Source organism: Aristolochia californica, unplaced genomic scaffold (genome assembly GCF_029961685.1).
Source record: "Aristolochia californica isolate CCGP_79_NKW_82.1479 unplaced genomic scaffold, dmAriCali1.0.hap1 SCAF_14, whole genome shotgun sequence".
NCBI lineage: Eukaryota > Viridiplantae > Streptophyta > Magnoliopsida > Piperales > Aristolochiaceae > Aristolochia > Aristolochia californica.
In genome coordinates, this window is record NW_027181815.1 from 9,813,100 (window position 1) to 9,836,521 (window position 23,422).

The 23,422-nt window shown below is 39.4% G+C and overlaps 2 protein-coding genes across 2 annotated transcripts; both read right to left on the reverse strand.

Annotated features, from left to right (window-relative positions):
* Positions 1-6,012: 6,012 nt before the first annotated feature.
* LOC137949373 (uncharacterized) lies at positions 6,013-6,399 on the reverse strand. Its single transcript, XM_068795446.1, has one exon. The coding sequence runs from the start codon at positions 6,397-6,399 to the stop codon at positions 6,013-6,015; it is 387 nt and encodes a 128-aa protein (XP_068651547.1).
* Positions 6,400-6,982: 583 nt separating this feature from the next.
* LOC137950916 (ferric reduction oxidase 2-like) lies at positions 6,983-10,340 on the reverse strand. The gene is made up of 9 exons (XM_068797579.1): positions 10,329-10,340; positions 9,861-10,023; positions 9,567-9,666; positions 9,223-9,417; positions 8,888-9,122; positions 8,477-8,804; positions 8,146-8,389; positions 7,321-8,033; positions 6,983-7,230 (listed from the first exon to the last, which is right to left on the reverse strand). Exons 1-9 carry the CDS (start codon positions 10,338-10,340, stop codon positions 7,091-7,093), a joined length of 2,130 nt encoding a protein of 709 aa, XP_068653680.1. The 3' UTR covers positions 6,983-7,090.
* Between the last annotated feature and the right edge of the window lie 13,082 nt (positions 10,341-23,422).

Consider the following 23,422-nt stretch of genomic DNA (forward strand, 5'->3'; position numbering starts at 1 on the left):
GGGGCAGGAACTTTAAGAGGAATTCCAACAAGGGCAATGGTAGAGAGAAGTCAATGAATGATAGAAGCAAGTCAAAATTCGGAAAGAATGTGGAATGCTGGAATTGTGGTAAGTTTAGTCATATAAAGAAGAATTGCAGAGCACTGAAGAAGGATGAAAAGAAAGACAATGCTGCAAATGCGATGACTGAAGAGGTATAAGATGTTTTACTCTTGTTGGTTGATAACCCTATTGACTATTGAGTATTAGATTCAAGAGCTTCTTTTTACACCATTGCATATCGTTAGATTATGGATAATTATGTTGTTGGAGATCATGGGAAGGTGTATCTTACTGATGGAGAACCTTTGGATATTGTCGATATTAGTAATGTTAGTTTAAGGATGTCAAATGGGATAATGTGGAAAATTCACAAGGTGAGACATGTACCAAAACTTATGCGTAATCTGATCTCTATAGGGCAACTTGATGATGAAGGTTATAATGTGACTTTTAATGGTGCTACCGGGAAAGCCACTAAGGGATCCATGGTTGTTGCACGAGGAGTTAAAACTGGTACTCTTTACATCACTTCCAGTTGTAGAGACACGGTTGCAGTTGCTGATGCTTCTCCCGCTGTTAAAATGGTTATTGTTTGTTAGCTTTATCAGCCGCCCAGAATTGTTCTCTTCACCAACTTGATGTCAACAATGTTTTTCTTCATAGTGATCTCCATGAAGAAATTTATATGTCTCTACCTCTTGGTCTTTGGCAACAGGTGGAAAATCTAGTGTGCCGTCTTCACAAATCGTTATATGGTTTAAAACAAGCTTCCCGACAATGGTTTGCCAAGTTTTCTACAACTATCCAAGTTGATGGATTTGTATATATGTTGATGAAATTCTTATTATGAGTAATGGTGTCGATGTCTTACTAGCTCTCAAGAAATTTCTGCATAGTCATTTTTGGATTAAAGACGGGTTATTTGAAGTATTTTCTGGGCATCAAAGTTTCTTAATCGAATAAAGGTATTTCCATCTCGTAACAAAAATATACTTTGGAAAATTTAATAGATGGTGGATTTTTGGGTATTAAATTTGTGAACTTTTCCATGGAGCAAAACATAAAGCTTTCAGATTCAGGAGAATTGCTTAATGATCCATCTCAGTATAGGTGACATGTTAGACACTTAATTTATTTGACTATCACCGGTCGAATATTACCTATTTGGTCCATGTGTTAAACAAATTCATGTATACACTACGTAAACTATACATGGAAGTTGCCTTGCATGTGTTGCGTTGTTTAAAAAACAGTGCAGGACAAGGTTTGTTTTTCCTTTCTAATAACGATTTATCCTTGCGAACTTTTTCTGATTTGGATTGGGTTGGTTATCCAATATTTCATAGATCCACTATGGGTTATTGTTTTTTTTTTTTTGGGACCTTCTCTTATTTCCTATAGGCAGAAAACGGTATCTCTCTCCTCAGCAGAAGCCTAATATAGAGTCATGACAGGTACATGTTGTGAATTATCCTGGCTACGGTCATTATTAACAGAGTTGAGAATATTACATCCGAAGACAACACTGTTATATTGTGATAACACAGTTACTTTGGACATAACAGCCAATCCCATTTTTCATGAAAGAACCAAATATATAAAGATGGAATGTCATTTTATTCGTGACAAAATACAAGATGGTTACGTAGTAACCAAATATGTTGCTTCAACAAATCAACTCACGGATGTCTTCACAAGCCATTGGGAAAGGAAGTCTTCTCAACTATGATACACAAATTGGAAGTTCTTGATACTCATTCTCCAACTTGAGGGGGAGTATTGCAACGATAAATTCATGGTTGAAGTTATCAATCATTGTAAAAAGATTGTATAAAATCACGAGATTCACAATTATAGATCATCGTAAAACTCTTGTATAAACTACCTCTCTAGTCAACAGAAATTAAGACACGGAAAAATACACTTCCCTGATTTCACAAGGTGTAAACGAAATATAAATATATATTTGGGGTCGGAGATCCAGAATCACTCCTAACGTTTCCGAAGGCCAATATGATTGATTACACCAACCCTTCCGGTATCAATTCATTTTGGCTGCGGCCGCCGTTGATTGGAAAGTAGTCAAGACGGGAAGTTTGAATTCATGGACCGCTACTCCACTATAAATATTTGAATGGGCCTCTAACAGGCATTTATTAACTTCACGCGGCGAACCTCGTTCTCCTGACGAATCTTTCGATTATCGAAAGCCAGGGCTTAGGCACCGGGTCGGAATTGTTTAGTCGCCATGGCATCGTCTGCTGATCCCTCAAACGGGTAATTCCTATCTTCCTTCATTGTACAATCATTTTGCAGATTCATATGTTGTCGTCTAAATTCCCTCTTGGATTTGCATCGCTTGCTTGTTTTGAAGAGAGATTGCTGTAAGGCCGCGACAAAGAGGGCCGCAATTCAAGTTTCTCGTACCTCTAATATACGCTCCTATTCTTCCACTCAGTATGTTTTTTTTCTTCGTTTTCCTGTTAGTTATTGTAGTTTCTTTATCTTCTTTTCAGCTGGGATTTGTTTGTGGAATCAGCTTGATTTTGTAAAGGAATGTTTCATCTTCTTTCATGATTCTTTAAAACCGTCCTAATGACGCTGTTTAACTTTGACTCTCTTCAGTTCGAATAGGGCTACGCAGGAATCCGGTCTTGAGGGATCGGCTGTTCACGGCTGTCCTGGCAGGCGGTTTTCTTCATGGGTCTTACTTGGTGTATCCTTTTTGGTGTTTGTAGTTCTCCACTTTGTATTCTTTAATTTTCTTCCAATATTTGCTTATTTTCCTGTTCAAATTTTGTCATCTCTTTGTGCAATTTTCTGCTGCTGCTTTTTGCTCTTTCTTTGCGTTAAATTTAGCCGAAGTTTTTGCTTGTGATGACGTTAAAGGTTGTTTATTGCTCCGTTTCTAGTCAAGTAATTATTTGTTCATAGTGATTAAACTTGGTGTGAGGAATTTCCCCATCTCAGAAAACTACGAATCACTATTGGGTGGTAATGATCGTTTGCAACAAAAGTTCTGAAGCCTCACAGCAATAGGAGACTTCCTGCTCTCCAGTACAAGATGAATAGAAAACAAGGCAAAGTATATGGTTTTTCTGTTTCTATGAAATCAATTAAGCTTCAGTTATAGGAAACATTTTAAACTGAAAAAGGCATCTATGATATGCACATTGGTAGAGTGAGTTATGCCAATATATATAACATTTCAGTTGTTTTATCTTTTTTTTTTTTTATTTGTGCGATTTGGACTTTTAAGTTCAGCTAGTCATTATAATTCAGAAAACTTTAGGGATGCATGCCTTCCTTCCAATACACTGAGACCTTAGAAATCCTCATCTAGGGCTGATGTTAGTTTTTAAGGCTTTGGAGAAACTCTGTCTCTATCTTTCTCTCTCTCATTTTTATTTTCTTAATTGTTACTTTTTTTAGTTGGTTGGTGGGTTTGGCCGCAGCCAAGGTTGCAACTTTTTTTTATCACCTTTGCAATTAGACACTTGGAATGAATTTTCATTCCATTATGGTGACTCATTCTTTGATTTTATAATTTATTCTAATTACTTATGAGCTCTTATGGTCTTCATTGCTTCAATGATCTTAAAACTCCATGGAATCTAAAAATTCACATAATGGAAACGAAAAGGTATCTAATTCTGCATTTTTTGAATTCAGATTTTCTGCTACTGGTCAATTTTCTTGAAGATGACATGGTTTGCTTGATTTGTGATGTTCAAGAATCTAAGTTGAATGACAAATTGGAAGAGATTCTCTAATCACCAAAATGAATTAATTTAAGCTGTAATTTAATAAGGCCTTTGTAAGTTATTAATTATTAACAGATTCAAGGTATGTGGAGATGGTAAGAAAACATAAACAAAAATTTTAGCTCTCACATTTCCATATTGATCTTTTTTTTTTTTTTTTTTTGAACACTTTCCATGTTTAATCTTGAGGGTTAGTGTCTAATATTTAGTCTATTCACTTGAGCATAAGCCCATCCATGGTAGTCTGTGGTTTGTGTATCTGCTGGGTTGATAAATGTGAAGCATTTCACTTCTTGCATTAAAATAGAAAAAATCATCCTTTCATTTTTATTTTAAGTAAAATTCACTTAGTCTCCAATCTGTGAACTCCTATGAGAAGGATACTCTACAAATTGAGTTACAGGAATGTTTATATGTTTAAAGACTTTTCTTTTGTCTGCTTTGAGACAACATTCACTTTTGCTTGAAAACCAGACTGTGGAAAGTTAATGAACATCACCTAGCTCTCCATACCCCTAGATGGGCTAATGTCATCGCCAGTGGCCTCGCTACAGAGGGTGCCTCCCTCCTGGGTTTTATTATGTGCACTGGCATGCTGCTTGAAGTATTTCCAGTTGTTGCCCATTAAGTTTTTTATTTGTGTTGCTTAAGCTTGTAACTTTTTTTTTTTATAATTCGCTGCTTGTCCTTTAATGTGGTGACAGCAGCTATTACCTTTCTCTCCCTCAATAAATCTCTCTTTCACCTTGATAAAAAAGTTGGGGTTACAAGATATATTAGATCAGTTTGTAGTCGTTTTTCTGAATTTTCTGTGGCAAATGTTTCTGGATGTCTAGTTTGTTATTGCAGATCACTTGTAAATGGAGTTCCTCAATTTAGATGATTTTGGTTTCTTTATCCGGGAAGGGATTAATCTCTTATATCTTCTTATTTTGGAGCGTGTGATGGGTCAGATTTCATCTTCTTTATAATACCTGTGTTTTTACATTATCTGTCCTAGAAATCAATACGATCATTCTTATTATCAAATTAAAGAGAAAGAAAACAAAAAGAAGAAACTTTTCTAATTTTGCAGTATGACTTTGGAAAGCTGTACTAAGATTCTGTTTAATTTATGGAATTTAGTTATTGCTTACTTGCTGGGTTGGTTTTAGTATTAGCCACAGGTCAATGATTATTATAGTAGATATTTGCATCTTTTAGGTGTGTTTTTACTCTGTACCATGAGCAAAATTAACAGAGAATTCCTGCTTTGTTTTTATGTTCTGTATAATCATAGACTTCAGTGACTTTCTGTGATTTTCATCTCTAATGAATTAAGAATGTTGAAGTTTGTGCCTTAACTTTTACTCAGAACTGACCTCTATGATATAGAGAGCAAGTGAAGCGGATGTTCTTTGGACTGACATTTACTTGGTTATACAGAAGCTGCGGAGTTCAAGTTTCTGCTTTTACATTTTTACTTGAACAATACGATTCTCTTTTATTTCGTCATATTATGTTTTTACATTAACAAGATGATACTTTGATTTCATTAACTCTGCTCCTAATAAAATGCTCAACCCATGGGTATTTTATCAAACACGACACACCTCGAACCAGACCCGTCTGGTTCTAAGACTAATCTGAAACTTTGATCAAGGTTTACAATGAAGATTTGCATGATTTCTTGATCGAGGAAACAACCTGAACTGGAAACGTCAAAGCGGTGTAAGTCTACTCTCTCATGCTTTCCCATGGTTAACAATGACCGGTCTCGCTCTCCTTGTTACTGTTTCCATTTCGCGGAGATGGTGCACGACGCCGGACAAGAGAGGAGTCTTCTCAGGTGAATGAGAAAAAGAAAACTAAACTCTTCAGCTGACTTCAGATTTGTAATCTGTAATGTACAGTGAAGTTGCCAAAGCAGGTAACAATCAATAATTGGTTCTTGGATAGACTTGAGATGCCTGACTTGTTTGTTCAAGTTTTCTCATTCTTCGAACAAGGGAAATTTCCCATTCACTGTAAGAACTAAGAAGTATAATCCAGAGAAAGAGAAGCACGGTTATGCTTAAGAAAAAACCAACAAGTGGAAAAAGGGAACAAATAAAACGCGGTTCCACAGCAAATTCTACAAATTGCAAGGGGTCTAAATCCTCAAAAAACCCACCGGAGGAAGAAAACTTCCGGCGCCGAGATCTGGCAACGCAGAACGCACCGGCTACTAACCATAACGGTCAGACAAATCCGATGCAAGCCGTGACGCGATGGCGGAGTGGTACATTATATCGTGGAACGTCTCAGTCTCCATAGTCTTCAGCCGGAGTTGTTTCGCTTTCTCCTGAGTGAAGCACCCTGGAGCATACCTACGCCGTGGCTGTGTCTCGGCATTCTCCTTATCCGGCATGCTCCGAGCCTTCTCGGCGGCAGCGTCCACCTCGTGGTCGTGAAGGTAGTCGGGATCGGAAGCCCAGCCGAAGAGCGGCGTCAACCAGTTGGAGGAAGAGGCTTTGGGGCGATGCGTGTCGGATCTGTCGGATTTCCACTGAGCTGAGGAGGAAGAGGAGAGGGGGCGGGGGAAGGAGGGAGGTAAAGAGAGTACGGAAGCCATGGCGAGTGTGCTCTGTTTCAGTAGTGAGCAGGGGAAGAATATTAGAAGGGATAAGATCAAGGAGGGAGGAGGAGAGATGGGCAGGGGAATGGGCCGCCTTCTGTGGACTCGTAGTGGAATTGCAGGTGCAGAGGAATGGTTGTGTCAGCGACAGTTTGTTTGCTTATGGACGAAGGCATCTCCCATCTCAGCAGTTGTCCCAAAGACTGAATTACTGGACTTTCCTTCTCTCTTCGCCATTGAAGAAGCCGGCCACTCTCTGTATCTTCCCCAGTAGAGACGACGTTACGTATCCAATTCACCTCGAAACATCTCCCTTATATCTAAGAGTACTCGATCACTACTACCATGATCTACGCATAAGAAATTTGGGTGATTTAAGACGATTTTTTGAGCGATTTTATAATTACTGGCCTTTGTCGTAGTTTTCAATTAGATAACCCAAAGGTTTAGATTTTCAAAAGAACCAACACTTGTTTCTGATGCATAGATATTTTACTAGAATTTGATGATTCTTTCTCTCAAAATTCGATCATTTATTGCACAATATCATACATTATAACAATCAAAATTTACCCATTTTTATTAACAAGCTCTGCGATTCTTGTTTTCCTTGGTATACGAGCTTCTCCATTCTTCCTGCATCATTTTAATGTCTCCTTCTGTGCAAACATCTTCCGTCGTTAAATCTTTACCAACTAAAGCTAATCGACTCGAAATGCAAGTTATCCGCCAAACCAGATGAACAGATCGCCGCTACTCGGTGTCGCATCCCCTTTGGCCCGCTGGCTAATACTCCAACACTTGCTTCATCGTATTCCAATAGTATTTCTGCGTGGGAGAACCGAGCTTCAGTCGTTAGTTAAAGAGAAGAAACAAAAAAAAAACAGAAATATTCTCATTTTTGTCTGTGATGCTTACTTTTCAGATCTGGTCTCTCGCCAAAGTGAACTTTGACGGATTGGCGGAGAGATTGATGTGGCAGACTCTCCAACTCTCTTTCACCATTATAGAACCATGATCCAGGTGATGCTGTTGGGGTTATACCTTCCATGTTCTGAATCTGCTTTGCTTCCATGGCACTTCGCTTCTTATTCCAAAGAACCGCAGCGCTTGCTGTCACAGCTATGGAGGCACATACGAACAACATGTTCAACAACGATCTTGACGAATAAGGGAAGATCTTATTGGTGTTGTGGTCGATTGGATAGATGTAGTAACGAGTTGTAATTATCAGCAATATAAGGAACATCACGAAGGAGCATGAGATGATTGCACCCAGCCAGAGCCACCTGTTGGGACCTAGAACAGCTGAGACAGGCACATCAGATTGATTCGGCTTGAACCACAAGGTTCGCAGGAGCTTTTGGTTTCTGTTCTCAATGTTGGGTTCTTTTTCTCTCGTCACATAGGCATCGATTTGCAGCTGCAATCGGGACATGTCACAGGGATTTCCCGCAAGAGGAAGGAGGAGGTCAATCATGGCGAGGTGTTTTGAAGTTTTGAAGATACAAACGAGTTGCACTTGTGGTGCTTGTTGCTCGTTTGTTGAGCTTTGAAAGATTAATTCTCGAATGATACATATGAAAGGAGTGATACCACTGCCTCCGCTTACCATTACAAGCTTGTCGTACCTGTAGTCAGAAGAATTAACCAGGTTAGGATTTATGCTCCATGGCGTAATCGCTTAAATCCGTTACGGATGGACAGAATTGCATTATGTAGCTCAACATTATAAACAATCACCCGAGGAAGTTGGTTGAAGCAGGTCCATAAGGTCCTTCAACTGAAACATCCAAGTGATCCACCGGAGACGGCGACGAGAGTATCTGAAATAGTTTCTGGGACCAATTCCCTTCGCTCTTGATGACGACACTAAGCTTATCTTGCTCCAAGCTGCCATTGGAGGTCACTGTGAAAGGGTGCCACTGTGTGCGGGAAATGCTCGGCACATTAACAAACATAATGCTCATCGGCGAATAGCTTAACCCTAGGAATAGCCAAAGTTCTCAGACATGAAGCCATTATCATGATACAAAATTTTTAAATAAGAAGTAGAGGGGTCTCTTATCTTTACCTGGACTCTTGGAGAAGCTGAGCTCGAGTGCTTCACAAGGGAGGAGACGGGCGGAAAGTAGTCGAACTCGCTGTCGGGATTGCAGGAATCGCAAGTACCGGTCGACCAAGAAGAGGTATATACCAGGAAGAACAAGCCCAAAGAAGGACATGCCAACATGGAGCACAAAGAAGAAGAAGAAGAGAAAATAGAGATGGTGCGTATAGTAGAAGACCTCAAACATCTTTCGTCTCACCCGAGGAAAGCTTGTAACCCACATGAGCAATCCACAAATCAAAGCTAACTCGCCAGCAACGTACGACACACCGATTTTATCCCACTTCAGCATCTGCGCCATAGTAAAAGAACCATCAGGAAAACTAACTGGCTTGTCAATTTTTGAAAATAAAAGAAGAAATCGATCAACACTACCTGAGAAATCTCGTTTTCTGTAGCCCAATATAGTATGTAACAAAAGCCGTGAGCAGAGAAGAAGGCCATGACGATATGACCGAGCCATATGTGATATCTGACGCTTCCCTCGGAGGTGACTCCCACTAATGGCAACAGAGACGATCCTCGAGTAACAGGGAAGAAGAGAAATGCGAAACAGAAAGCCCCAACAATGCCTAATCGAAGTGCTGCACTCTCTAGCTTCTCTTGCCACCTGATCACATATTGAAACCAATCCTCGATCTGATTTAGATATTTGATAAGGTTGGAGCAGCCAAGGTTAGAATGAATAATAGAATACGAAACTCTCTTACGGTTTGTCGCCAAGCTGGTGAGCAGATTTGGCATTTATCTCGGCAAAGCTGTTTTGTAAAAAGCTTGTCAAAGCCCAGATAAGTAATGCAACAAACATGGCGAAGAAGGTGAGTTCTATTCCAGAAACGATCCCAAGAGGACCCTTCACAAGCACTGGTCGTCTCCAAACAGCAAGACGGTTGGTTTTATCTCCACTGCGACTAAGCAATAATAATTTATATTAGACCTTTCAATTCGACTCCACCAAACAGTAATCTGTTATAGATTTCTTGTCATGCAGTACAGCAACCCACCACGAAGAAGAAACACAATGAAAGGGAAGCTAAAGATCATCATCAAGTACCTCTTCTTCTTGCAGTGTTTATCCTTGCCTAGATGGAGATAAATACAACCCAAAACAGACATGAACAGAACCGGGAAGACGAAAGTCAATAGGTTCGCCCCTGCAACAACAAGTAAAAACTGTTAAAAGAAAAAGAGATACAGAAACGGGAACAAAGAAACGGGGACGCTCCTAATAGACGAACAGAAATATCATCTCTCTGGTTCTTATCTGCTCGTTCATGTATCTATTTGGCTTCTTCGAGTTCATAGGATCTCCAGAAGAAGGAAGAAGAGAGGCAGAGAATCTACATACCTTGGGCTCCAAAATATGTGGAATTGGCTCGAGCTCTGATCTTGGGCTGCCATTTCTGCGTGTAAGTGTTTGTTGGAATCATTACCCATAAAAGCATCCAGCCAAGAAACACCACTCCAATCAAGAATGTAATGGCCGCTTGAGCAACTCTCCTCCCCACACCCTCCATCACACCACTATCTGTGATTGAGAATCAAGATCGATAAAAATATTTATAGATCCAATGCAAAGTAGAAAACGTAAAGGATGAGAAAAACACAAAAAAGGAGCATGAGAAGATGATATTTTTCAGAGCTGTGCTTGGGACAAATAAAAAATAATTTCTTTCTAAATGCCAGAATGAATGTCAACTCCCTCTCTTGTGGTTGTAGACCAGAGGCTGCCCCTGTGAACACGGCAGGGGAATGTTGTTTTGGGGTCGAGCCTTCATGGGGCATGCCACCCTTTTACACTATATTCTTTGTCTACGTTGCTGTTCATGGCAAGATACATGTTGAATCTTTGTTTACACGAGTCAAGGCCTTGAACAGAATCATGGCTTCATTGTTAAATAAGCCAAGGAATGGCACGTAAATGGTTTCTGGATTTGATGTTTATTATATTTGATTGGACCCACGAGGGAATGACACTTAATAATAATGGATTTGTAAGTACAAAGATTTTGAGTTTATTAGTTGGGAAAAACCATTTTTAACTTGGCTAGTCATTTTGAGATCGGCATTGACCCAAGAGGTGGGGGGTGTTAAATGCCCACACGACCGAGGAATACCCACACATTCAAGTGTGTTAGAAGATGGGCATAAGGCCCATAGATCAAGGAGAATGCCCATAGGCCCACATAGTGATGGCATGATGGTAAATAAAGAGTCATCTCATAAGAGATGACATTGATGTAATTAGGTTAAGTTTTAGGGGCATAATTATAATTTCATTAATCTATAAATTGAGCTTCAAGGGAAGGGTTAGGACACAAGTCCATAACTTCTTTCTTCCACTTGCTTTCTCCCAATATGTCGTATCCCTTTTTCTCCATGAGTTAAATCCATGGAGTCCTTAAAATGAACAAAAAGACTATGACCAATTCTTATTTTATTTAATAAATGATAAACAAGTAAACTTACCTGAATCAAATTCTGCATTCGCCTTTATTCAATGAAATAAATAAAGCATAAGTTAAAGGAGTAAAATTGAGACCCTTACTTTCATGTGGGTTTTAGATTTTAACAAAAAGCTAAGTAAGGAACCCAACTCCTAAAAATATAAAGGGAATTTTACTAAATTACCCAATTTTTAAAAAATATTTATGAAAATAACCAAATCACAAACTTAATTTTAAAAATACCTAACTTTGACCAATCAACTACCCATGCGTAAAGTCCAATGTGACACCTCATCATTAACCGCTTACATGGTGCCATGTCATCATGCCACATCACCACTCAAAGAAAATTATGCCACATCACCATCTGCATAGGTTGCCATGTCATTGAGCACCAGTCAGTGACCCACCACATCAACACGACTTTTATCTCCTATTTTTCTTTCATTATTGATTTAAGTTCTTTTTTAATTTTAAAAAATTCATTTTAGGTTTAAAAATATTATTTCTTAGTACATGTTTCATTACCTTTTATTTATTATAATTAAAAATATAATTTTTTATATTAATTATTTTTTTAATGTAATTAACAACTTCCATTATCAATTTAAGATATTTTTTAATTTATTGTTTTTAATAAAAATATTTAAATTTTTAAAAATCTTATTTGTCAGTACACTTTCATTATCTTTGTTTTTCTCATTTGATTAACACCTTTCATTATTGATTTAATAATTTTTCGAATTTAAAAAATATAAATAAATATTTATTTTTAAAAAAAATTCTTTGTCGATACATGTTTTATTACCTTCTTTTTATTTATTTTTAAATAAAATATTATATTAATTAATTAAAAATCATATTTTTATCTATTTAACACCTTTCATTAGTGATTTAAGATATTTTATAATTTAAAATTTATTTAATTAAAAATTCTTTTATTTTAATCGTTTTTGTTGGCAAATGTTTCATCTCCTTCTATTTATTGTAATAAAATATAAAATATATAATAATTAGTAAAAAAAAATATTCTAATTTTATTAACACCTTTTATTATTGATTTAAGAAAGAATTTAATTTAAAAAATAATTAGTACATTTTTTTAGTTTTTAGAAATCTTATATGTCGGTACGCGTTTTATTACATTCTATTTATTGGAAGAAAATATAAAATTTACTTATTATTTAGTAAAAAAATCTTCTAATTGGATTAAAACCTTTCATTATCGATTTAAGATGGGAGCCGAGTGAGCTCAAGGGGAGATGGGGGAGGGGGAAACAATATGAGAAACAACTTGATTGCTATTTGTTAACTGTTAGTCCCAATCTCACAATTTCACTTTAATTCTCTTTCTCACTTTCACACCCAAAAACCTCCAATCGGCACCAAGAAACACTATTAACCTTGAAACAAGTGATCAAGGTGGCAAACCCCAAGATTTCAGCTGGTTGTTTAAGCTTCGATTGGGTCGAACATATGAATTGGAGCTTGCCTACTTGGCATGCAACCGTTGGCTCGTTCTCAAAGGTAAAAATTACTATAGATTTGTGGAAGCAAATGGGTTACAACTGGAATTCTTTGAGAAGCAGCGCCCACACCTTCAGTGTTATATCGATGTTTGCCACTTCTATCAGCAACAGGGGTCACGTTAGTCCTCCCCTTTTTTCTTCCCTTCGAGTTAGGGGATTAGAGGGGGATGGGTGGGGGTTGGGGCGACGACCAAAGGGAGAGATGGGGAGCCAGGAGGCGAAGAGGAAAATAATCCGAGAAACATCAAGATTGCTATTTGTTAACTGTCAATCACAATCTCAATCTTTCACTTTAATTCTCACATTTTCACTTTCCCACCTAGAAACCTTCATCTCCAATCTATAGAAGAAGATAAAAGAATATTTCTCGATGATATTACTTTCATTGATACATGTATTTATACTTACAAAATGATAAAAGGATTTATATGAATGTAGAGTTAGAAGTTGAGACAATCTCAACTTCTCTTATCCTGATCATCTTGATCTCTCTCATGCCCCCGCAAGATGAAACATCGAGAGGAGATTCCAATCTTGGTCTTCAAGAGGAGAAAACGTGTTCGGAGAAGCGGTTTAGTAAGAGCATCTGCTAATTGATCAACAAATGATACATGAGTCACCTGTAGAGCACCACTTTGAACATGTTCTCAAATGAAGTGATAATCCAAAGCTACATGTTTCATTTGCGAGTGAAAAACTAGATTGGAGCATAAATTGATAACACCTATGTTGTCACAATAAAGAACTGGTTGTTGTGGAAGAAAACACCAAGGTTAGTAGAAGAGAGCAAATTCAACGAATCTCAGCTGTAGTGGTTGCAACAGATCGATATTCCACCTCGGTAGAGGATCGAGTCACAGTCCGTTGCTTCTTAGAACTCCAAGAGGTAGGATTGCTGCCGAGGTAAACAATATAGGCATCGGTTGAAGTGAAATCATCTTTGTTACCTGCCCAATCAACATCGTATAAAAGAAGATTGTCGATGTAAGACGATCCCATGATCTAGAGTCCCACAAAGATATCATAATAAATGCTTGACAACATCCCAATGATCAATAGTGGGGAAATGCATAAACTGAGATAACTTATTTACCACATAAGTAATGTTAGGGCGAGTGAGAGACAAATATTGTAGATTTCTAATAATCGTTCGATATTCATATGCATTAGAGAGTGTCGTGCCAGACTAATGTGTGAGTGTAGATGATGTTGCAAGAGGTGTAGTGACAAGATTTGCATTTATCATGTGTGTGCGAGCAAGGAGATCACAGATATACTGGCATTGAGAGAGAAGAAGGCATTGAGAATGAGGAACAACTTCAATACCGAGAAAATAAGCCAAGGGGCCAAGATCCTTGAGTGGGAATCTTTGAGCAAGTAGGTGAATGAATGTCGTCATAACTTGATCATTGTTTCCTGTAATAATAATGTCATCAACATAGACCGGAATATACAACACATTTGAACCTGTGTGTGAGATAAATAAAGATGAGTCTGCATGAGAGTTGGAGAAGCCCGAGATAATGAGAAACTGGCGCAACTCATGATACCAAGCAAGAGGTGCTTGCTTAAAACCGTAGAGAGCCCTGCGAAATTTGCAGACATGATTCAGATTATCACGGTCAATGAAACCTAATGGTTGTGTCATAAATACATCATCAGATAGAGTGCCTTGGAGAAACGCATTATTAACATCAAGTTGGCAAAGCGACCAACCACGACTTACTGCAAGGCTAAGAACAATGCGAATAGTGGTAGGCTTGGCAAAAAGACTAAATGTTTCATGATAATCAACTTTAGGGCGCTGGTGAAACCCTTTGCCAACTAAACGAGCCTTGTACTTGTCAATGGAGCCATCAGAAAGATATTTAGTACAAAAAATCCATTTGCAACTAACCAGATTCTGCGAGGGATTTGATGGAACAAGTTCTCATGTACCATTCCGAACAAGAGCATCATACTCATCAGACATAGCCTGACGCCATTCTGGATTGGTGAGAGCTTGAGTTACAGTTGTGGGTTCACGGTTGATAGATGCTAGAACTTGGGTTGTGAGGTTTAGTTTTTGGATGGGTTTGTAAATGTTGTTCTTGGAACTGGTGACAATAACATGGGGGAAAAGGGGGGGGGGGGGGGGGGGGGGGGGGGGGGGGGGGGGGGGGGGGGTGGTAGTAGATAGGGATGATGGGTCCGGGTCAGCCGAAGTGGGATTGTGGGTTGGAGTGGGGAGTGGTGATGGAGAGGGCTGAGGAGGGGGATTGTGAACAGGGCTGGCCTGGGGCGCAGGGATCGAAGTTGTAGATGATGTGCCAGTAGCTGGGAGGGACACAGAGGAACACCAGTGGGAGAGTGTGACTATAGATTTAAATCAGATGAAGGTATCAAGTACGTGTGATTGTTGTTTGAAAGGATAAAATCATATATACTTTGTAAAATGATCCAAAAAAATGACATAATACTTGAAATTATCAATAGAATAAATTGGAGAGGTGCAGACATCTGAAAATATAATATCAAAAGGGGAAGAAGAGACAAGTGTGGAGTGGGAAAAAAGGTAATTTGTGATTCTTAATGCACTAACAATAATTGCAAGTAAAATTAAAATTTAGATGGTGAGACAAGTCTAACTAAAAAGTGGACACGATATGCCGTAGAATCTGAGACGATGGATGACCTAGATAATGATGCTATGCAAACGAAGTGGTCTTGACACTAGAGATAGAAATTATTGGTGGAGACTGGACTGGGAACGATGGCCATTCGTACACACTATCCTTAGTTCGACCCTGCAAAAGTGTTACCCCTGTAAGAAGATCCTTCACACGAAAAGAAGTGTGTAATAATTCAATGGAAGTATGATTAGTTTGGCAAAATTGAAAAGTAGAAATAAAATTCTTTTGCATGGTGGGAACATAAAGAACATTATTTAATAAAAATGTCCGAGAAGATGTAGAGAGAGATTTGTAACCAGTGTGAGTAATAGGAAGACCCGCGTCATCACCAATTATAATGTTGTCAATACCGTTATAAGGAGTATGAAGAGAGAGATTACTCAAGTCGGTGGTGACATGGTGCGATGCTCCACTATCCAGAAGCCAAGGAGAACCGGTAGAAGCAGTGGTGGTTGCATGATGAGCACGTGGTTGCCATGATGTCGCAGGACGAGGTTGCCAATGAGAGGTGGGGCGAGGAGCCTTGGGAGGTGGTTGAGACTGTTGCATCTGGCGAAAGACAGGACACTATGGAACACTGTGTTATTTTTCATGGCACAACTGGCAACGGCCAATATAAGGTCGAGGTTGAGGTCGACCATCACTAGTGGCGATATTGTGAAAATTGGAGGTAGTACCTGGCTGTGAGCGTGATGAGGGCGCCCCTTGCTGTCGGTGATTATGATTACCGGTCTTATCGGAGTTGGACCGAGCACTGGTAGGATTTGGAGAAGCTGGAAATGAAGAGGAGTGAGCTTGTTGAACACGTAGCAAGACTTCTTTGTTGACAAGTTTTTCATGCAGCTCATTAAAAGAGATTGACGTGTCACGACCATTGATATTATCAATAAGTAGTTTGTACTCATCATCGAGCCCATCCAAAATTGTTTCAGTGAGATTCTCTTGATCCATGGGTTTTCCTAGGTCTGCAAGTTCATCAACTTGCTTTTTAATATACTACATATACTCAGAAATCGATTGAGATCCCTTTGTGGTATGTTTGAGTTGCTCCTTGATCTGTTTGATGTGACCTCACGAGGGCCGAGCATAAGTATTGGCCAAAATAGTCTAGGCTTCATGAGAGGTACTTGAGTAAGTGATAAGTGGAATAATAAATGGCATGAGAGTACCAATAAGAGCACAACAAATAAGCTTATCCTGACAAAGCCACGAAGTGTGTTCGGGATTCGGAATGACATGATTATTGATCATCTTTGTGGCAGACGACAGAGAATAAGAACCATTAACAAACTTGAGAAGATCATAACCAAAAAGAATAACCTTTATCTGAGCTTTTTAGCTAAAATAATTTGTGGAGGTGAGTTTGATCGAGTTGTGGATGTGGAGTACCATCAGTGGTGTGGTTGGGTCATGAGCATTGAGAATAGTAATACAAGAATCTTCAAAAGCCATGAGTAATTTTTTTTTTCTTCGCACGTGTGGAAAATCCCACGAGTGAGATTCACACGTGCGAGTCTTCTCTTCTTCTTCCTGAATTTAATCAGACCTTGGATTAAAACGGCGCGCGGTGACGAGTGGCGAAGGTGTGCGGCTGCGTGCTGATAGATGCCAGATTCTAACATGAGAACTAGGTTAATTATAATATAATAGCCCTTATAATTGTGTTATAGGTGGTTATTTATCGGTTTTCAAATGAAACGTGTATTTATTGAATTTGGCATTAATCACTGTTTATATTGCATATTTTTCTCTCCTGAATTATATTTCATTGCTTTTAGGGTTTATTTCTTCCTAAAATGATTTTTATGGATTCAATTATGGAATTTTAGGAGAATTTTGGTGAAGGAAATATTTACCAAAATGCCATTAGTGAAAGGGAGATAGATTTTTAGGGTAAAATCGTTTTGAAAGGAGAAAGGGGCTCGAGTGGGAAAAAGAGGGAAGGGCCGCCGACCGAAGGAAGGGAGACCCGAGGAGAACTCGAGAGAGTCTCCGTCACGGCGAGTTCGACGCTGCCATTTTCTGCTCGCCAGGCCGAGAGGTGACCCGAGACGGCTCCTTCGGCGCCGATTCCACATTCCGACCATCCTCCGGCGTCGATTACCCATTCCCGACCATTTTCGGAGCTATTCCGTCTCCGACCGAGACTCGAGAGAGTCGGTCAAAGGACTTCGACTCCATTCTATCGTCCGCCGCATCACCTCCATCCGTGGGTTTCTATCCTTCTTCGCCGGCGTCATCTCTACCTCCGGCCATTCGCTCTTGCAACCCAAAGCCATCAATTTTTGGAAATTGCAGCACCCATGAGAACGAGCCTTTGCTTCCTGAGAGAGAGGAAGGAGAAGGGGAGTAGTCCGTTATTTTTTAATTTAATTTTCCTATAGTTTGAACTTAGGTTTTGAATGTTTATTACACTTGAATTGAGAATTAATGTTTATTGAATATTTATTTTTCGAATATTTGATTAAATTAGCTAGTTAGGGTAGGATTGTAATTTAGGTTGGGTTCTGGTTTTTAATCTGATTTCTATCTTTAACTCTATGCGCCCGAGAGGGGCTAGACGCAAGGATTGAGAAATCGGATTCGTGATTACATGGTGCTCAAGAGAGGCACAAATCACGATAAAATTTAGAGTTGATAATTTTAGCATCATCACTATAGAAAATTGATTCTCTGCATTCTATTGTAATCCGATCTCTGTCATTAACTCTAGGCACCCGAGAGGGGCTAGACGGAAGGATTGAGAATCTGGATTCGTGGTTACATGGCACTCGAGAGGCACGAATCACGATAAAATCCAGAGTTGACGTTTTCTATTGTGCAAGTAGTTAATTAGATTATTGCTTGATAATTTAGGATATAATTAATGTTTAGTTCAAATTAATTCATCATAATTGGTTAGGCTAGTTGACTGAAGAATACACAAAATTCAGTCCTCCCTGTGGATATGACCCTCGCTTACCGCTAGATTACATGAACGATTCGTACGCTTGCGAGGTATAAAAGCCGATGTAATAAAATTTCACATCACGTGCAATGGCAAGAGGTGGTGAGCAACGACGAGTGGCGAAGGCGTGCGGCTACGTGTGGCAATGATGGGAGAAAAAAATTGAGAAGAAGAATACCATTGGCTCGTTGTTGCGGCGTGCGGCAACGACATGCGGCGTGCAGTGGCACAGAGCTTCCAGTTATGGCGTGGTAGAGGCCGGTCGCTTAGCGACTGCGTGTGGCAGTGGCTCACTACAACAGCGTGTGGCGACTGCTTGTAGCGATGAGTGGCGATAAGTGGTGAAGGCGTGCGACGACGGCAACAAACGCTTTCAACGTCGAAGGTTTTCGACGGTGATGCGGGTGCAAGACCATCAACAGGCGAACGATCAAATCAGAGTGTTAGAACTCTGGCTCGCCGCGGCGGCGGTAATGGGACTAGAGGGACTAGAGGGACTCATAGTAATGTCTACGGCAATGGGACCAAAGGGGCTGCAGAGATGGACAAGGAGGGACCAAAGGTTGCTAGAGGTTGAGCTTGGTGTTGGGAGGCTGAGACTCAGGTTCCAGTCGTCTGCGATGGGGCAGACAGAAGAAATCAGATCTTTAGCTCTGATACCATATAGAAGAAGATAAAAGAATATTTTCCGATGGTATTACTTTCATTGATACATGTATTTATAGTTACAAAATAATAAAAGGATTTACATGAATGTAAGAGTTACAAGTGTACATGATTGTAGAGTTAGAAGTTGAGACAATCTCAACTTCTCTTATCTTGATCATCTTGATCTCTATCACAATCAGCACTTAGAAAACACTATAAACCATTTCCAATCTACCATGCAATCGGTGCTGTTGGTGGCAAACCCAAAGGTTTCAGCCTGTTGTTTGAGCTCTGAGACATCACATGCAAGATAGTAGACGAAGAGGAGGACAAACAAGAATGATCTTCAAAGAAAAGAGGTACTGCTTTGGTTCCCACTTCTCCTCCTCACAAAAAAACTTTGATCGGCGAAGGAGGTAGAGATACATCATCATGGGTGAGTGGAGTTGGTGACGCGAATGTGTGGGACATTTCATCTGACTTTCAACTAGAAAAAGGTGACGACCACTGATCTGAAGGCCCAAAGCAATCGATTTCTCCTCCCCTTGGTCGTAGGAGAAGTGCTGTCAAGAGAGATGCAAGCATGGGAGAAGAGAAAGGCGAACAAGGGACTTCGAGTTCGGGTCTTCGACCGATTGGGTACTGGGCGAGTAACCATTGGCTCATTTTCAAAGGTAAAACTATCGTAGATTTTTGGAAGAAACAAACTGATTGCTATTTGTTAACCCTTAGCTGTCGCACCTAGAAACCTCTACCTCCGATCGGCAACTTGAAAACACTATTAACTATTTCTAGTCTTCCATGATTGATCCGTGACGAATGATTCATCCTCTTCCTTTCGAGATTGCTCTTGCCCCATTACTCATGCATCAGATGAATAAGAATCGATTCATCAATAGCGTTTGGTTTTGTTCTTCTCTTTTAGATACCTGGAAAGATTGATTTAGTGGGGCGCCCCTTGAGTTGCTTTCAGACAGCTGCATTCTGCCATGAGATTTCTGCTTTACTGATAATGCACTTGCTGGAGTCTGTTTCTGAGGATAGAATCTACTCGATCATTCACTAGATACAACGCCGATTTTTCTTTTTCTTTTTCTTTTTTTAGATCTTCAACAAGGGGCCTAACAGTAGAAAAGATCAAAGAACTCTATAGCGTTTACGTAAAACTGGACGTATGCTTGATACCTATCTGCACTGAATTCCCATCTTCCAAGCATTAGAATGAGAATGAAAGAAGGAACCGTGTTAAATATTGGACGAGAATCAAGAATCAAGACGCGTGCCACTGCTGAATATCAATCTGGGCAACTACAAAGCAAATTGGGTTCTCTTGGAAAACAGTAAAAGCTGATTATGAGTCGAAAGGATTTGGTTGAGACGACGTTACAGATGCTTAAAAAGCAGCTTTCAGAAAAGAAAAATTGCTGTCGAAAGTTGGAAACTAACATTCCAAACAAAACTAACGGACGACCTACTCACGATTTCAAAGGTGCTTTTTGACTATAAAATCCGCAAGGATCAAACTGATGCATCTCCCGAGCATATTCCAGTTTCATAAATGGCAGGCAGACACGGCAGAGATTCCGTCGAATTCTTGTGTTCTCATTTGGTCGTCTTGCCAACTTAAACTCTGTTTAGGCGCCCACCTCAGCAAGAGGAACGATTCATTGAATAGACAAAAAGGTTCGGTGTCTTTCTTTTGTTCCCTTACTACGTTTCTTTTGGTTAACACTTTTTTCTAGTTCAATTTTCCAATTTTTTGAAGAAATGAAATTATGTAACTACTGTTCGTGTACAGTAACAGACCCTAATCAGTAAATTGTAATACGTGTTGGTTGATATTGTAACGGGCAAAATGTGGATCTCATTGATTGAGATGCACTCGAAGAGATTCAAGTTTTCGAGTCTTATTTTTCTACTCACAAATCCACGTGAGACTATTCTTTAACATTTCGAAATTGTTTTTGGCTTACCTGTGCACTACTGACAACAACTTTCTTTCTACAGTACACATATCCAAACGATCATTTGCCCTCTGATACTTAGTACGATTTGTATTTCAATCTTTATCCTTATCTCTATCAGTTTTAACGGAAAACAAATGAACAACATGGTTCAACCATGTCCATGGGAGTCCTCTTACATTGTCATCCAAAATGCACAAGTAGGTATTGTTTAATTGATCTACATTCATCTCAAGAGGTCAATAGGAGAGTCCTAGAGACATCTTTCAAGAGCACATCGAAGAATGGAGATGATTCAATGAATGGAGCTGAAAGATAGAGACTCGAGTGATGTTACCTTTTCCCAGTTTCTCCTTTGTCCAGAGGAGTCAAATGCGTCATCTGATGTTTTTTTCTGGACAATTTGAAACATATCAACAATCAGTAGTTGAAGCTTTTTTAGACAAAGAGAAGAGAATCAGCACTGTGGCTTAATTTTCTGGATGAATTGAATCTGCAGGTTTTAGCAGGATTCTATGCGAATATCTTTATCATCTGTCGGCAAACTAATCCTGGAGAAAATGGCATGAAAACAATCATCATCAGCAGTATAGAATAACTCCATTAAATCTGTTAATAACGAGGAGACTTTCTGCATTTGGTCGGTGTAGTATTCAATCATTCTTCTTGAAGTTGACAAGAATTCGCTTTATAACAGCTCTGTCGAACTTAAAATAAAGATCAAATGCTCTTACGTGTGAAGATTTTAATCCCGAATGTACTAAACTAATAGTTCTCGAATCAACGAAAAATTTAAGAAAAAAACAGAGACGAAGAGGATCAAATCCAACGAATACCGCCTTCTTTAACAATCCGGATTAAAACTACGGACTGCTTCAGAAAAGTTGGTAATAGTAGATATAAGGACTCATCTTTTACTGCTGCTCCTGGTCTGAAACAAAACATGCTGGGCGTCATTCAAAGGAAAATATCTCTGTGGAACTCGAAGATCCAACTCTGCGGATACCAACAGTACCGATTTTTTTATTAATCAAGCTTTATTAATATGCTGCTTTGATCAAAAGTGACAAAATTGCTTCAGGGTGGCCTGTACCAGGGTCTTGTATCGATACCATTAAAACCCCATATAGTAAAGTCTGATGACAAGTTTCGCAACCCCCGAAGCTGTCGGTGGAGGTAAGGGACAGGAAAACACAAGCAAATGAAGTTGATATGTCTTCGACAGATGATAATTTGGTGGATATGGCTTCAACCTTTCGACCAAATATGATCTCCTTTAGAGAGAGATCAAACTCCACCACCCATTACTATTATCAGGAAGAATCTGAACTCAAAAAAAGTAAAATTTGAGCCATTTGATCCAATCAGAGGTACCCTCGATCGGTGGGCTTTGAATGGAAAATCAAGTTGGATTTGCAACGTTCCTTGCTTCCGTTTGTCTGGAAACATATAGGAAATTCGAGAATTAACTCAATCAAAAAATTGTTTTACTTAGTTGATCTTCATTGTTCTGTCCACTTTTCCAAGTCTCAAGGATCACTTTTTTTCTCTCCCTCTTCCTTTTATTCTTCTCTCTTTTTGTTCTTTACATTATCCCCTCAATCATCGACAATCGATAGGGTACCAAAAATCATGTCGGTCCTCTTTTTCTCGTCGTCAATACCGCAGTATGTATCCCTCCCTCAGCCACTGGTAGGAATGGTGGTAGGCCCCTCTTGAGCAAAAAAGAGGCTACTTTTATAGATTATGTAAGGAGGGGTGGCACTGTTCCCTCTAGTATGGAAGGAAGGGAGGGGGCACCTATCCCTCTTTTTGTGCCGATGAGAGAAGAAGAGTTGGAGCCTCCCTTCATATAAACCCATGATAAAAAGGAGGCAAGGAGGCCCTCTTTAGCTTGGATCTTATTCTCTCTTTTCCAGTGTGATCGAGAGAGATTGAAGGAAAAGAGTGTGGTGCCCTACCCCCCTCTGTATGAGAAATAGATGAACCCTTATGTTTCTAACATTGGTAATAGAAGGCAAGACCCTTTCAAAATGGACCACATCTTGCTTCTGCCTTCCACAAGCTCATAAACAACAAAATCACTTCTCTCAAACATGCTTCTTTTCTGGTTGTCCCTGTGAACTCACAAGCTAACATTGTTAGTCAACTCATGCAAAGATGGACCTGCAAGAACTTAACCAAGGGACCCAGAAAGCTCAATCAAGGGGAGCACGTTCAAGTTGAGTAACAAGAAGACAACCCAATCTTCAGGAGAAACTAGAAGCTTTCCTAAAAAATCTCATCCTGAATCACTAATTCTAGATCCTATAAACAAGGGTCAAGGGTGATTTAAATTCAAACTATGTCTTATAGAAGGACACCTAAGACTTGTCTAGAGAATTCAAAAAACCGTGTTCTACCATTTCTAGTATGGTATTAAGAAGACAGCATAACAGGTAATTTATAGGCAACGAATCATAAGCCAAATTGAACGAAAACTGTTGTTTCTAAGCCTAATCAAACTAAACTTTTCTAAAATAGAGAGCTAACCATTCTCTGCCACTACACGATGCAGTCTCTCAATCCGAGCACAACCCATCTCCTCTTTTGGCTAGCTTCCTACTCCAACTACAACTTTTGTGGTGTGGCAAGCCTGGTTTAACTTGGATTTCAACATTTTATCATTCATTCCATTTAGTCAACAGGTAAACGTTGTTTAAG

Bases quoted from the DNA above. Each gene is read 5' to 3' on its own strand.
- LOC137949373 (XM_068795446.1), bottom strand. From the start codon at position 6,399: ATGGCTTCCGTACTCTCTTTACCTCCCTCCTTCCCCCGCCCCCTCTCC.
- LOC137950916 (XM_068797579.1), bottom strand. The intron at 9,123-9,222 runs GTAAGAGAGTTT...ATATGTGATCAG, and splicing joins CACCAGCTTGGCGACAAACC to GTGGCAAGAGAAGCTAGAGA. The intron at 8,034-8,145 runs GTGATTGTTTAT...TTCTGACTACAG, and splicing joins GCTTCAACCAACTTCCTCGG to GTACGACAAGCTTGTAATGG.